Genomic DNA, 16007 nt, shown 5'->3' with positions numbered 1-16007 from the left:
AACACATTTTTTATGAAAAAAAAATGTGTCTAATCAATCATATAATTATTTTTTTTATAATAACATACTTATATATTACAAAATTTACCAATGTTAAATTATTAAAAAATTATATAATTAAAACTACAATCTTAAAAATTTTTATGAAAGCACTTGTATTTAAACGATATATGAAAAAATAGAATTGAAATTAGTGTATCCAAGATATTAAAATTTTAAATTTTAAAAAAATGAGAAAAAATTGGTTAAGGGACTAGTTTGGTGCACACATTCAATTTCAAGGACTAAAATGAGTCACTTAATGCAAAATGAGGGACTAATTTGGTGTATATACAACGATGACATAATAGATGACACGTGGATGAATACTATTGCGACATGTGGCACAAACAGGCATGTGGCCAAATAACATTGTGACACGTGGCACAACCATCCACGTCAGCATGCCACATGTCACTAGTCACCACATCATCACATCATTACACGTGGCCAAATCATGAAGTGACACGTGTCACTTACAGTCCACATCATCATGCCATGTCATCACGTCGTTAATAGAAAATGGGTCAGGGACTAATATGGTGCAATTTTTTTTCAATCGCAAGGATGTAATTGGTGCAATTAGAATCTCAAAGACAATTTTAGTACATGACACCAATCTCAGAGACCATTTTGGGATTTAACTCCGGGTTACTTCGCTCTCCACCACAAAGGGCAAATCAGACATTGTATGTTAGCGTATGTATGCGTATCTTGGTTGGCAGTTGGCAAAAACAATATTTTGTTGGTGAAATAACATTTCATTTAAATTTTTGCCTACTTAAGAAAGTGATAAACCACTCTTATTTGAATAGTGTCACTTTCATATACGTTGTCTTTCCCTTGCATTTCTATATGAATATGTTAAAGTAAACCTTCATGTACTCTTCTTGTAATTAAAAAAAAAAAAAAAATAGACCATCCCATGCATTGATGATAAAAACTTCAATAAGATAAAATAACTTAATTTCTTAATGCAGTGAAGACGTTATTCACAACCTGTAGCAAATGAAGGATTTCTTAATGAAGGATTCTTTTGCCAGAAAACTAACCAACGTTCCACAAGATACACTAAGGATAACTTCAAACTACCGCCTCATTTCCATTGCTCCCATACGAACAAATTAGACAGAGGACAACTTTCAAATGACCTAACAGATGACACTAGATTCACCAAATTTGCTAGCTTATACATATATAAATGCCCTACATTGCTGTGCTTTCATAAACCTTTACAGAACCATTACACCAGAACAATGATCACAGCCGCGCAACGGGGGAGGTCAACGATTTCGTCTCCGGCAATTATGTATACATATAGACAACAGCCGTGGAAACAGAGTAGGGCTTTTACTTTTCATCACACTTGTTCATTTCCTTTGAGAATATTGTACTTGCAAAGAGGACAAGTTGCATTCATCTTTAGCCATTTCACTATGCATAAAGAATGAAAATGATGATTGCACGGAAGAGCATGGAGCTCTGTTCCATCCTCGTAAGGACAAAGGCATATGCAACATTCCTGGAAAACAAAACAAGCATAAATAAACTCAACTGAAAATAGTGTTAAACCTTAGCAGACTATGTTTCTTTATATTGATGAATGAAATGCTCAATTCTATGTTAAGCGATTTTTCTTTTTTTCCAGAGAGACAATTTATGGTATGGTAAACGTAAAAACCGAAGAGTTCAGGGCAACATCTTCAACAAAGTTCCTCTTAGCACCATGTTCATCAGGGCTCAGAATTAATACTGCCCCTCATGAGTCCGAAATTTCGTCTTGGGAGTGTGTTCTTCGTTCATTCAAATATGATGATATCCAGATTTTAAATCTAGGTTGGAGAAAATTTGAGCCCCACCAATCTAATCCAACAATTCACAAATAACCAGAATTAGAAACTCCAATATTGTGATTTTGTTCAAAGCCCTATCATCAACTGAACCTCCATCTATAATCATTTTTCTTTAACTAAAATAACAGGTCTAAAAAGGACTTGTACTAGCCCTTGTAACACAGATTTTAGCATCCATCAACTATCTTTTCTATATCATTTTTTCGGATGGCAGGGGTTACCTATATGGGCAAATTCGAGGAATATTGACACCCTCTTCAAGAACAATAGCATGGCCATGCTCATGAGTTGGAAGGAGTCCTTCTGGGACTTGGAATAAGTCATCCAATAGCTGCAGTAGCTGCTGCACTTAATGCGACAGAATCAGGGCCTCATCATTGGGAACTTAAGTCTGAAATGATGTTATAAGATAGCTCTCTTGGATTTTAAGGGCACTCAGAGCTGCTTTCCACATAGCCTTACTCCTACTCTAGGTGGGATCTCCGTTCCAATGAAAACTCCTTCCCTCCATGACTTAAGAGCCATCCATGTATGTTTCCCTTCATATTTCCCCAAACTTGCCACCCAACCAGCATGTTGAAATAGTTCCAACCTCCACTAACTCGACAAAAAAAATTGTTGGGTTGGGATTCCCTGCACCATCACCACCACATCTTCACATCTGCCTACCCCCTTTCTCTATGGAACCATGCCCTAATTCCACTCTAAAAAGTCTTAACCTTCTCATGGTAAGATAAAACTTCTTTGCTACCTTGTGGGAATGAAGTTAGCTTCATCCCCTGAATCTACTAGAACTAGTACCTCCTGCCCCAAATTGTGGTTAATCGTCAATACTATAAGAGGAAAAGTGAAGCATCATTTCTTTAACATCCACCTCCTCTAACACAGGTCCCAAGTCTTCCTCTTCCTCCTCCAATTGCCTCTCCTCTCCTTCTACCAACAACAAACACCTGATGGTGTCTTGAGTTGGCAAGTGCATTATGGGCCCAATTTGTCACTGCAGCTAAAGCACAACCTTTTCTTCTGCATCTCAACCCATTCCTCATTAGACAATTTCCATACCCCATGAGCTTTATGGCCCACCGTCACACTAGTTTTAGCCACAGCAGCTTCAGCTCAGTTACCCCCACTCCCAGTTTTAGCCCCTCCTTCATCCACACTAAAATCCTTAGGTAGTGTTCGATAGTATCCATGTTTGGCAGAGTCATGGACACTGTGGCACATGTCCACTGTTTGTTTGCTGAGACAAAACTTTTATAGACATGCTAACACACAATGCATACAAAATACATGTTTCAGTGTCCTTCCACATTTGTCCCTATATTTCCAGTTTGTTCTTCTCCCCTCTCCCTCACTCCCACCTCCTCCCTCTCTCCCTTATGCCTATACTGTCACCGCTCCTCTTCGCCTTCGTCGTTGCTGCCTTTACTCCATCTTCACCTCCTCTCTTCTTTTCACCTTAGTCTGCCTTTGCCTTCCAGATCTGTTGCCTTCCCCTTTCTTGATCTGCCTTCACTCCAACCTTCCAGATGTGTCGTGCCTCCCTCTCCCTCTCTCGATCTGGCTGAGCCTCCGCAACTGCCTCCTGATGTCATCTTCCTCTAGCTTAGCTACTCTTCATGATGTCATCTTCCTCCACCTCTTCCTCTCTTCCTGATGTTGTCTTCCTCCACCTCCTCCTTTCTTCCCTGTCGCTGCTCCCTCTAGTTCTGGTTTTCTTTTTCTTTAAAAATAATAAAAATATATTTATATATTTTTTATTAATTTATTGATTAATGTTTTTTAGAATGATTTGTGTTGTTTTAATTTGTTTGATTGAATTTGAGATTAGGCTAAGAGTTTTTAAGGTGGTGATTTGGGTTGAGATGGTGGTGATGAAGTGGTGGTGGTGGTTTGCATAAGGGTAATATTGTCACATTGATATGACATATTTGTATGTTCTTTTATGTACTTACTTACCAAACAAGTAAAAAATATTGTCTTTTATGTATTTACTAACCAATCGGGGTTTTATATCCCCCTCTTTCATATCTCATCACTATCAGAATGATTGGATCTTACACGTTTCCCACTATCCTCGCCATGTGGTAATTCTGTTACGTCAATAGGCTCCTCCTTAGTCTCTTTCACTCTCTTTTCCCTTCTGCTCTAGCTATATGTCATAGGTATATTTCCCTCTCTTAGTAATGGAACCCTAAGAAGGTTCTCCTTCCTCTGTTACAACTCCAAGGTATGTAACAAACTACCTTCACTTAGCTAGCACATGCCCTAAAGCCTCTACCATTTTACGATGAGCCTGTGGCCATTACTAGCACACACAATAAATAGACTGCCACCCTGCACACGACAATGCCCCTCTCCTGAGTGATTGTTTAACAAGAAGCTGGATTACTCACAGTTTAAGGTCTTCGGTTGTGTTTGCTTCGCTTTTCTAAAACATAAAAAGTAAAAAAATAAAAAATAAATGAATTTGCTTTACACTTTTCTAAATGAACTTTTCTGGGTTAAAATAGGCTCCTTAGGCATAGTTTGAGACACTCAAAGCTTCTCGAAGGAATTTGGGGTTCAATAGTGCTACATGTGACCTCTCCCTCTCTTGTCACTTGCATCCTAGTGTACATGGATGATATAATCATCAATGGCTCCTCTCTCTCTGACAATCAAAGGCTCATTGCTACTTTGTACAACAATTTTTGTACTCAATGATTTAGATGCCCTACACTACTTTTGGGGAATTGAAGTTTAAAGACTCCAAGATGGCTGACTATTTCTGTCTCGGCAGAAGTACATTTTGGCTACCTATCCAAAGGAGCAATACGGAAAAGGCAAAGGATATTTCCACACTAATGGCTTCAAGCCTCAAATTGTCTCATAATGGCAGTGATCCCACCTTATATGGGTCTATTGTGGGTCCCTTATAATACGAGACAGTCACTAGGTCTCAGATATCTTTTTAGTGTGAACAAAGCTTGTCACAGGAAAACCATTGGAAGTGAATAGGATTTTGAGATACCTAGTTGGCACTTGAGGTCCAGGCATTACACTTAGATCAGGGATAGATCTCAAACATCTGAATTTAAGAAGGTATTGCGATGCAGATTAGGCAACAATGTGATTGGTAGGAGGTCAGCATCTGGTGCATGAGTATACTGAGGACCAAACATTATTTTGTGGTGATCCTGGAAGCAAACGACAGTGGCAGGATTGAGTACCTAGGCAAAATACAGGAGTATGGTTGATCTCACCACAGAATTGATACGGATTCCGTCTTTAGTGTTCCTGCTACAAGGCTGGTGGTGTATTGTGATAATCTCAGTGCTATTATGTTAGCACACATTCCGTTTTTGCACAATAGGACAAAACACATGAAATTTAATCTTCTTTGTGAGAGAGAGAGTAATGGAAGGCAGTGTCTTAAACAAAGTTTTTGAGCTTAAGTAATAAACTACTTGTAACAGATTTTTGGAGATGTAGAGAGCCCAATTTCAGGGGGCATAAGAGTGACTTATATAAGTGATAGTAAAGCCTAAAGAGAAGATATTAGATGCTGTTAGTTATTACCGCTGAGCCAGCTAGAATAGGACAGACTAACTACCTAACAGCTGTCATAACTAACTATAGATAGAAAGGATTATTTACATCCTTGTATTTAAGCATAGCTCAGTGCTAAACTGTGACAAACTCCGACAGCCAAGAAGTTCAGCGGCAACATAGAGAAATTACTCCTTTTAAATATACATATAGGAGGAGAGAGATATAAATAGGAAGTGAGGAGCATTGGTTTTAGGTAGGAAAAGACTAAAGTGAGAATTGTGGAGAGAATTGGCCTCTCAAATGCCAAACATCATTTCTGTTACAGTCATACACCCTTACTCAATATACTTATTCACTGGTTTGGGACTATCACATTGATACTTCCTCTCCAGTGATTCCTCACACTACTTCTATTCTTGTTATTCGTGACTATTCATACTACTGCTTTTCTACACTCTCTCTATCCTTCGGTGATACCAGAGAACCTTACATAAACTCAGTCATAATACACATTACACATTTCTTAAACTTCTCTGTCTATCTGAATTCTCTCCTCTCAAAACTCTTAATAAATTCATTTTGGAAGGGGAATACACAACTACATATTCCCCTCAAAAAAATCAAAATGAAATAAGATTTCAAACCTACTATATGATGTTGGCAATTCCAAAGTCAGCATTCAAATGAGGACATATAATTTATTGATTTTCTCCTTTTCAGGTAACCAAACTGACATAAAAACATAGCACTTATGCAAAGATCTTTATGCATATTCATAAACATAAAAAAACTTATAGAACCTTCCATTTCTTTTTCACAAGTCATAATCTGAACTACACAAGACAAATATGAATTAATAATAGTGTTTCAGTAAACATACCGCATCCTCAGGCAAAAGTGTCCGTTCGTTTGCAACATATCCACTACTGGTTTCAATGGGAACCATTCTTCCAGCTCCCCCAGTAGGCTTTTCCTCATTGCTTAAAATTTCAAATCTGTATTTTGGAATTATACTGAGATCTGCTTCTGACGCACCTTCCTATGTATCCCAAAATAAGACCATTAGAAAAATTAGAACACACACAAATTTAAAATTTTCTGCCAGTCAGTGTCAAAGAATTTTGTTCATACCTGTCCTGCAACAGCATAGAGAATAGCAATGATGCAAGGCAAACAACAACAGAGGGCAATGCCAATTAAGCATGCCAAAACAACACAAAAGATAGCAAAGAAGACGTCAAATGCCAAAAACACAACAGCCAACCTGTAAAATTCAAAAACAAATATATCCTTACATCATTATGAACAACCTACACAGAATTCATCACGCAGTCTATGAAATAGAAAGAAATAACGGAGAAGTTCCTTTCGGTCCTCCAAAGGAACAGAAATTGATTAACTTCCCTGTATTAGCAGCATCAAATTGGTAGGTAAACGGTAGTTAATGCCATGTCATTAGTTTCATCCTTTTAAGCCCCACATCAGACCATAATTGATAGTTTAATAAATGGAGGACCAAATTGAAGATATGCACAGCAGAAAATAGAAATCCCTCCAGAGAAGTGAACAATATCCATTTGACCTTGTTTAACTTGTCAAGGTTTAATGACTATATTAAAAATCACAAATCAATATCAAAAGGAATGACTGATTCCTAATATACCACAAAGGATTTTTCCCACAAATCTTTAATAAAAACCAGGTTCTTCTATCTGCATTTCAGATTAAAATATATCTCTTGGCACATAGAAGTAATGTGTTAAGCATAAAATAAAAACAAAAAAATCTTATTTATCACTTGTATGTCTGTGAATCCACATGTTAATCATATGAGAATATCAAACCATTGAATTTTTAGTAGATAGAAATTATAGAATATCAAGACATTAGAACGATCATAAAAATATTATTCTTACTCAAAAAGTTACCAAACAAGACTCACCAGTATAAGCGTGGGGCATCTTGCAGAAGTATATCACCACCAGAGACAACCCAGTAAAAGCCCACTATCCACCAAAGGAATGAAATCCCCGTATTAAACGACTCACATCGTTTTGTGAATCTGCTTTGAAGATAAACAAAATATCTGAAAATCTTAATTACCTAATGCAATCCAAACAAGTAAATGATAATATCAATAAGACAGATTCTTATTCAACCACCAATACTACAGTAATACAATCAATGTCATGTCTACACAATGCCAAGAAACCTTTGAGGTTTACTCTAGCATGTTAAATCCTTCAGCAGCATAGTTAGTAGTTTTACCATCACATGTTAATTAATTAATGCTGGTACAACATAAACCTGAAATCTATGCAAATACTAATTAACCTAATATAAGAGGGAAAATGTTAGGATTCAACTGCAAGGTATGGGACTTGAGTCAAGTATGGGATTCCGATGGGAGGTTTATAAGGTCTTGGACACTCCAATCACAATAGCTAGCTTTTCTGATGTCGTGCTCCAATGGTTTGCATAAGAAACTACTGAAAATGTATTGCACTCCTATATTTAAAATTGAAGAAATTTATCTTTGATCAACCAGACAATAATTACACTCATCCTATCATATATCATATGTAAGTAATAATAAACAAACCAAAAGTCATTGTAAAATCCAAATATATTAATAACATTGCACATGATCAAAAACAGTGAAAATCCATTAACATATGGATCCCCTCTCAATCAATCATATGCTGCAATTAATTCAAACACACAAGGATGACACTTCATTTCACACTTCAGTTACTCTACAAAATAAAACAACTGGCAAGGACTCCTATATCAGCTCCAGCTTCAACAGTTACGTCACAGCATAAATGTACTTAGCAAACCCCAAATCCTATAAACCATGCAGATTATGAATAAGTGTATATTAGTACACCCTCATCAGGAGGTTGTCAAATGTCTATTGCGAATATGCAATCAGGCTGCAATCTTGTAATAAAACAACTATGGATCTGTTTGGTTTGTCGTCTAGGCAAGACCAGCGATTACTTTCTAGTTTTACAAACATAGTTTTGCCATGAAGAAAAATGGGGAAGACATCACGTGTGCTTTAGATTGTTTTTCTCAAGGGGAAATTTTACATTTTCAAGTGGTCATGTGAAACACAATAGTGGATTTTTATGGGAGAGGATTGAATTACAGATGTTGGATGTTTGGGGTATAAACTGTATACATAGGATAAATCCAAGGGGATTAATTGCATGCTCCTTTTTATCAATACTATACATGCTTCTTGACACTGAAGAGATATACCTACTAAGAAGGATGATAGAGAGGTATCGTAGTAATAAAAAAGATCTACATATAGTGTTTATTGACTTGGAAAAAGCGTACGATAGGGTGCCAAGGGAGATCTTATGGAAAGTTTTAGAAAAGAGAGTAAGGATCGCATATATTTGTGCATTTAAAAACATGTATGATGGGGGTACAACTAGTGTGAAGACTCAAGATGCTGTGACAGAGGAATTTCCTATTAGTATAGGATTACACTAGGGATCATCCTTAAGTCCATACATTTTCACATTAATCTTGGAAATACTCACAGAGCATATTCAAGAGCCTGTACCATGGTGCATGCTTTTTGCCGATGATATCGTCCTTATGGGAGAGTCAACGGAAGACCTAAATAAGAAGTTGGAGTTATGGAGAGAAGCTCTCGAAGTGTTTGGGCTACGCATAAGCCGGAGCAAGACGGAATATATGGAATGTAAGTTCAGCCTGCGAAGGAAAAACCCTAATATAGAGGTGAAGATTGGAGATAACATCCTACGGAAAGTTAAGAATTTTAAGTATCTTGAGTGCATCATATAGGATAATAGATAGATTGAACAGGATGTAAATCATAGGATCCAAGCAGGTTGGTCAAAATGGCGGAATGCGTCTGGTTTTTATGTGACAAAAAAGTGCCTTTAAAACTTACAAAGTAAATTCTATCGCACTGCTATCAGACCGGCTATACTTTATGGTACAGAGTGTTGGGTGGCCAAAGGGAAGTACGAACATAAACTAAGTGTTGCAGAGATAAAGATGTTGAGATTGATAAGTGGTCATACCCAATTGGATAGAATAAAGAATGAAGATATAAGAGATAAAGAGTTGGAGTAGCATCTATTGTGGAAAAGATGGTAGAATTGCGTCTCAGATGGTTCGAACATGTGAGAAGAAGACCGACAGAACACCCAATCAGGAGGGTGGATGAGATGGAAGGTGGATAAAGGGTGAAAGGCAGAGGAAGACCTAAGAGCATGAGGTGGTCAAACGAGATCTACATGTAAACGGTCTTTCTATTGACATGATACATGATAGAGCTCAATGGCGTCGTTTGATTCATGTAGTCGACCCCACCTAGTGGGACAAGACTAATGTTATTGTTTTTGTTGTTGTATACATGCTTCTTTACTAAAACTTTATCCTTATTTATTGAACCAAAAAATATTAACAAAACAGTTGGCATTTTCAAATGCATTTTAGGCCATGGTTGCTTTGCACTCCATCAAACAAATTACATTTATTCAAAACTTCATACAGATTTCTTTTCTGTTCATCTTTTCTATTCTATTCCCTCTCATTCTTTGCAGGGGTGGGTGTGTTTGCCCACTTACCTACCGTAAGATTTAGGCATTATTCATAGATTTATTTGCTCATGTACTCATCATCAAAAAGGCATTGTTGAACAACAACATACACAAGCTAATGAAATGGGGCTCTACATAAAGTATGTATATAATGGCATCAGCTGCATACCCTGCCTGAATTGGTGTAGGTGGCTAGTGGCTAGTGTTGACATGTATCTTCTCACGCCAAACCATATAGAACAAAAACAAGATGTGCTGACATATCACATGCATATGTTATGGTAGATCACAAGTATGGTGAATTTTTGCCAACTTCACTTTCATCAAATGCAACTAGGTGTAGGCTTAAAAAAACACACACGTAACAAATAGTCAAATATTCATAGAAACTATGAAGCCATGAATAATAAAGGATAAATTTGACAAAAATAGATGCCGTTCATAGGTTAAAATACCAAGATATTAAATAAATTTTTCATAAATGACTCTAACCAATGAAAGGTTGCTATGCACCACTTTTTTCTCCACATTATCATGATAGAAAATTACTTACTCTGCCCACCTCCATTGAAACCCGTTCAATTCACTATTCATGGCCCCCTAACTCATCTTGATCAACCAAACTAATCACGTCACACTATCTCCAGCAGCAAATCCATTTGTCTCTATCCAGTCACTTGATCACACTAATGTGTCTGTACTCTGTATTGCTAAGAGTGTGTTTGGTTTGGTGTTTAAAACATAGAAAAGCAAGTCCAAGTTTCTCGAACGCTTCATTTTTTTGTTTGACTACTTTTTTTCCTCTGAACACAGATGTGATTTTGTACGTTCACGTCAAACAAAAAGTTTTAGCTTTTGCTTACTTGTTACCTTTGAACTATTAATTGAGAAAATTTATTTCCTTTCTACCAATCTTGCCTTTCATTCCCTTCTTTAAAAAGAGGCATAAAGAACAATCTTACTTCACATCTGGTTTTTGCGTGGTCTCTGTGGTTCCAATATTTTTTTCCATCAAGAACTCTCAGATTTGTTTCAGTTACTAAGGTAAATATTTCAAATTTTTTTATCATGCTTTCTTTCATGTTTTGATTTTTACTTATTTTTTATTGTATTTCTTTTGTTTATATGATGAATGCTGTTGCTTTTTTCTTTTTTTTTGTTGTTTTTTTAGTGCTCTGATGTCCCATGCATGTTATTGTCTTTTTTTGTGGAGTTCTTATGGTTTCTTGTATATGAGTCCTCTTCTTCTATCAATTTACAGTTCTTTGTTTCTTTTTTGTATGGAACATTTTATTTTAGCTTTGTACAATTTTATAGATGTGGTTCTTGTATACTATGTTTATTATTATTTTCTTTTATAATATGAATTATTGATCCATTAGAAAGAGCAAATTAAATAAAAAAAACTAACCATAAATAATAATAGAATCATAAGTAGTGAAAATTTATAACCCAAACGAGTACTAAAAAGAGTATTCAGAGTAATACATAAAAAAGTACTATGTAAAAAAGTACTAGAATAGAGTACTGAAAAATTACAAAACTAACATTCTCATGTATATATATAAAATTTAAGACAAAGATAATATAATATTGTTTGATGAGACATCTTTATGCATATATATCTAAAATTTATATTTTTTTCCCTAATAGAATAATGAATAACAATGAATCTCAAGAGAAAAAAACAAATAGGACATATAAATTGATTAACAAGATTTATTTAAATATCTAAAATAAAATGTTAACATAATATAAAAAAGTTATTTAAATTTATGTCATTTTCAGTAATTTTTCATCTAAAAATAATTTTGAGTAATGTAATCCAAATATTTATTTTTCATCTAAAATAAAATGTTAACACTTATTTTTCATCAAAATCAAAATTGAAAAATCAATTTGATTCAAACTCCCATGTGTAAACTTCAATCAAATACACACTAAGTCATTCCCGTGAACTACATATCTGGCTATCTTAATTCCAAAGCATAACATACTTAATGAGCTTGATCGTAACCCCAAAATTTAACTAGGTTGACCAGTAGAAAAGCTTGGCAAGTGAACAAAGCAACTAAAGTACTATACCAACATGTGCATTCCCTGTTCTCTCTCATTTGTCATTTCCATGTCGAATTAGAATACCATCAAAATAAACTAAATTCTCAAAAACGTGATTCCACTAGCTCATTCCCGAACCATCATACCCAACACAAATTCTCATTTCTCCAAAGCTTATGTCTTTTTCATGTTCCCCCAAAAGGTCCTTGCATCTCAATTTACGGAATCAAAACTAGCACACAAACATCTTAATAAAAGAAAATTCCAATCTATAAAATAATCAGTTTAATATTGCTACTAAAAGTCAAAATCAAACCTCAACGGTGAAATAAAATTCAAACGAATTAAACATACCCGGAGTGAGAAGAGTTTCCATCACCAACATCATCATCGTCACTATCGTTGGCATCCTCAAAGCTATCAGCATCCTCGCTTTCTATGCCACTCGTCCTTCGCTGACGCCGCGAATTCCTTTGGTTCCGGCGCCGGTACTCGAGCCACACCAGCACCACGTGCAGCAGGCACTGCAGCCCATACCCGAAGATCCACAGGCGGATCGGCGTGTTCGGCCGCTCATCCAAGGTGCACGCAAGCATCACCGCTGAGACCACTACGAAGGCCATGTTCCACGACATGTCGAGCGCCACGACCGGCTTCGAGTATCCCCAGTCGGCCCGCCGCTCCTCCAGCTCCCGCGCTGCAGTCTCGCGGACCAGCATGGACGGGCCACGGCGGCCCGTGGCTCGGCCCAGCAGAAGCGCGAGGGTTGGAGCCCGAGACGCGGCGGAGGCATCAGAGTTCCCGTGGCGGGAGCGGAGGAGTGGCGCCTGGGGCTCCGCTGCCTCCCTGGCGGTTGTCTGTGATGACATGGCTAGAGAGAGAAAACGGATAGCATAATTCAAATTGAAAGGGAGAGATGGGAGTGAAATTGTTATATATTTAGGCGAAGCGGAAGTAGCGTATATTGGAACTGTGGGGGAAATCACTTTCCAGGCGGAATTGAAGATACAGTAATTTGTAGTGTGCGCGTCTAGGTCACTGAATTATAATTCCAGAGAGGAGAAGTGCCGAAAGAGGGGGAAAGGAACAAAGGAGATTAGGGGAGAAAGGATTTGTAAGTGAGGCGTTGAATGGTTGGTAAGTGTCGAAACGGTTGTTGAAAGCGCTGGGCTTTTGGGAATGCTTAGAAGTTAGATCTTGAACTTCAGCTCACTCGGTGAGTCAAAGGAAACCGGAAGAAACGGTGGTGGATTATTATCAGTATATAACTATATATGGACATTGGACAGATAATCACCCTTTTAGAGTTTTACTTATTTTATTTATATATTTATGTTAAAATAATAAATATATTAATTAAAATAGTAAATACAGTATATTACATTCCCATATACTAGTATAACTAATCACCCAAAAAACATATACTTATATATCAATATTTAATACTCTCTGATCTGCGTATTGATTTTTTTTATTATTAAATGTGTAAAAAATAATTGAAGTGGAATTAATTAAAATATTAAATAATTTATAATTTAAATAAGAGATCTTAAATTCAAGTTTTATAAATAATATATAATGAATAATATTTAAAATAATTTTATACCAACCAACTTGAGTTGGTTGAGTGGTCAGCTCACTTGTTCGCTAAAGCAAGTGGTTGGGGGTTTGAATCCACCTTGTGCATACAGTAATCTATTGACCAGCTCATATAACCATTAAAATAAGTGGTTAGAATTAGACTATAAAAATAAAAAAAAATATGCAATTAATGTGTTAGAAATTAAAAAGATAGAATAATTAATATCCTTAAATTTAAAAAAAATAATTAATTTTAATGTATATTTATAATTTTAAATATTTTTAATTATATTATTTAAAATATAATGCAATATATAAAATAAGTAATGTAAATCAGTAAAATAAGTTGATTGGTCCATAAATAAATAATATACAAATAAACGAAATAAATATGTATATTTTATTTATATTGTAAATAAGTTATACATATTCGTTTACACTGTAAACAAGATAAATAATGTAATGTAAATCAGTAAAAACATTTTAAATTATCTATATATGTAAATAGAACATTTATTCTATTTTTATTTTAAAAAAATCCCATCGATACCACCTCTCTCTCTTATATATAATACACTAACATGTTTATTAATGTATTAAATGTGTATATTATTAACACGTATTTTAACATTTTTTTAGGAAATGTAAATTCTAATTTAATTTAAAATTCACTTTTATTAATTAGGTATAATTGTATTCTACTATAATATTCCGACTGTGAAGTTCGATTTTTTTATAAGTTGAAACTAATTATCTATATTTATTTTTATAGTTAATTGTGAATTTTTTTTCCCTGCAAATACATAATTTTAGTTAATAGAAATTACGCATTTTATGTGTTTAATTTTAATTATAAATATTTGCTCTGTGTTGATTGTTAAAATAAGGATAAATATTAGAAAAAACAAATTCGTTTATCGGATTTTATTTAAAAATTTTGAAGACGAACTCATGAACCTAAAAAATTATGATGCACTACAGAATACACCACGTCGTGTAAATAAATGAGGTTTTTTTTTTTTTTTGTGTCTAATAAATAAATTAGAACACAAGTACACAACACAACGCTCAGAAAAATAAAAGAAAAATCAAAGAAGCACTACATGGTCTCGTTGAAGCCTTGAAGGATATCACGTAACTCCTGCCAAGGATTCAACCATTCTACAAATTCAGCACTATTTATAGTTTCTTTTTTGCAAGTAGGTCAGTTGCGTCATTAGCCTTTCTCTCTCTTAATAAGATTAAAATGAACCTCTCATTAAAATCTAAGTAGCTCTTGAATCTTAAGAATTAAATCCTCATTATTATGAATAGTCCGATGAAAATCAAATTGAAGTAGTAAAAAAACATCTAAAAAATCGGTTTCCACAATAACCACCTTAGAGCCACATTTCCAAGTAAGGACCAAATCTCTCCACGTTACAAAATGTTCGTAGCGGAAAATGCCCTAATTAGGAAGAGACCCAGAGCAACCTTTCATTCAAGAGCCTTCCTTGTTCTGAAGCACACATTCGAATCTGTCGAGATTCCGAGCATGATAGACACTTCCATCACAGTTAAATTTAACCATTCCTTTTGGTGGAGGAGTCTAGACCACATCGATGCATTGAACTTGAAGATGGTAAGTTGATTTGTTGAAGCTATGAAGATCTTGTGCAAGCCTTCACGCTAAAAAAAGTAACCCTCTCATGAGACCAATCATCATGGGAGTTGAAGATATGCTGGTTACGATGACGCCAACTCCACCATAAACCAGCAAAAATGATGAAATCAACCTTCATCACTTTCTGGCAGAAACAGGTAAAGCTGTTGGCCGAATTTATAACATGATTATCACTTCTCAAAGGTAAAACCCTAAAAGAGAGCACACATTGCGAGCTCTGGCACAATCAAATAGACAGTAAAATACTGTCTCTCGCCGAGAACGGCAACACGGACATAACTCCAAATCCATCAAACCGCGGCAAAATCGAAAGAAGGCAATCGGAAGAGCATCATGAAGGCAAAGCCACACAAAGAACCTTAATCTTCTCAGGGAGGTTGGAGAGCCACAACTAATTCTAATTAGCATTAGCATCCAAATGAATTTCGCCCTTTAAAATTCAATTATAGACATCCTTGGTGGAGTAGATTTTTTAAGATGATGACACCACTATCCACATTCCACCCGAGAATGGATCTTCTCAATTTTTTTTAACAATTGAGGGAGTAAAGTGTGATTTCACATCATTAATTTTATAATATAAGTGGGACCAAAAATAAATGAGAGAAAAAACAATTAAGGATTAAAGATCACACTTTACACTCTCAATTTTTTTTAACAATTGAGAGGATCCATTTCCATTCCACACTA

The 16007-nt window shown here is 35.6% G+C and overlaps 1 protein-coding gene across 1 annotated transcript; it reads right to left on the bottom strand.

Moving 5' to 3' along the window:
• Positions 1-969: 969 nt before the first annotated feature.
• Positions 970-13315, bottom strand: LOC112750598 (E3 ubiquitin protein ligase RIE1). Its single transcript, XM_025799391.3, has 5 exons — positions 12428-13315; positions 7369-7488; positions 6558-6690; positions 6307-6465; positions 970-1561 (listed from the first exon to the last, which is right to left on the bottom strand). The coding sequence occupies exons 1-5, from the start codon at positions 12940-12942 to the stop codon at positions 1400-1402; spliced, it is 1089 nt and encodes a 362-aa protein (XP_025655176.1). The 5' UTR covers positions 12943-13315; the 3' UTR covers positions 970-1399.
• Positions 13316-16007: the final 2692 nt, after the last annotated feature.

This window comes from Arachis hypogaea, chromosome 15 (assembly GCF_003086295.3).
Source record: "Arachis hypogaea cultivar Tifrunner chromosome 15, arahy.Tifrunner.gnm2.J5K5, whole genome shotgun sequence".
In the NCBI taxonomy this organism is placed as follows: Eukaryota; Viridiplantae; Streptophyta; class Magnoliopsida; order Fabales; family Fabaceae; genus Arachis; species Arachis hypogaea.
Note: the sequence above shows the minus strand (reverse complement) of the source record. Positions and strands in the feature narration are given on the sequence as shown.

What these genes read in the sequence shown, in the direction of transcription:
- LOC112750598 (XM_025799391.3), bottom strand. Translation starts at nt 12,942, where the DNA reads ATGTCATCACAGACAACCGCCAGGGAGGCAGCGGAGCCCCAGGCGCCA. An exon ending in GGAAACTCTTCTCACTCCGG is followed by an intron (nt 7,489 to 12,427) that starts GTATGTTTAATT and finishes TCTTCAAAGCAG; the next exon opens with ATTCACAAAACGATGTGAGT. An exon ending in CACTTTTGCCTGAGGATGCG is followed by an intron (nt 1,562 to 6,306) that starts GTATGTTTACTG and finishes TTTGTTTTCCAG; the next exon opens with GAATGTTGCATATGCCTTTG.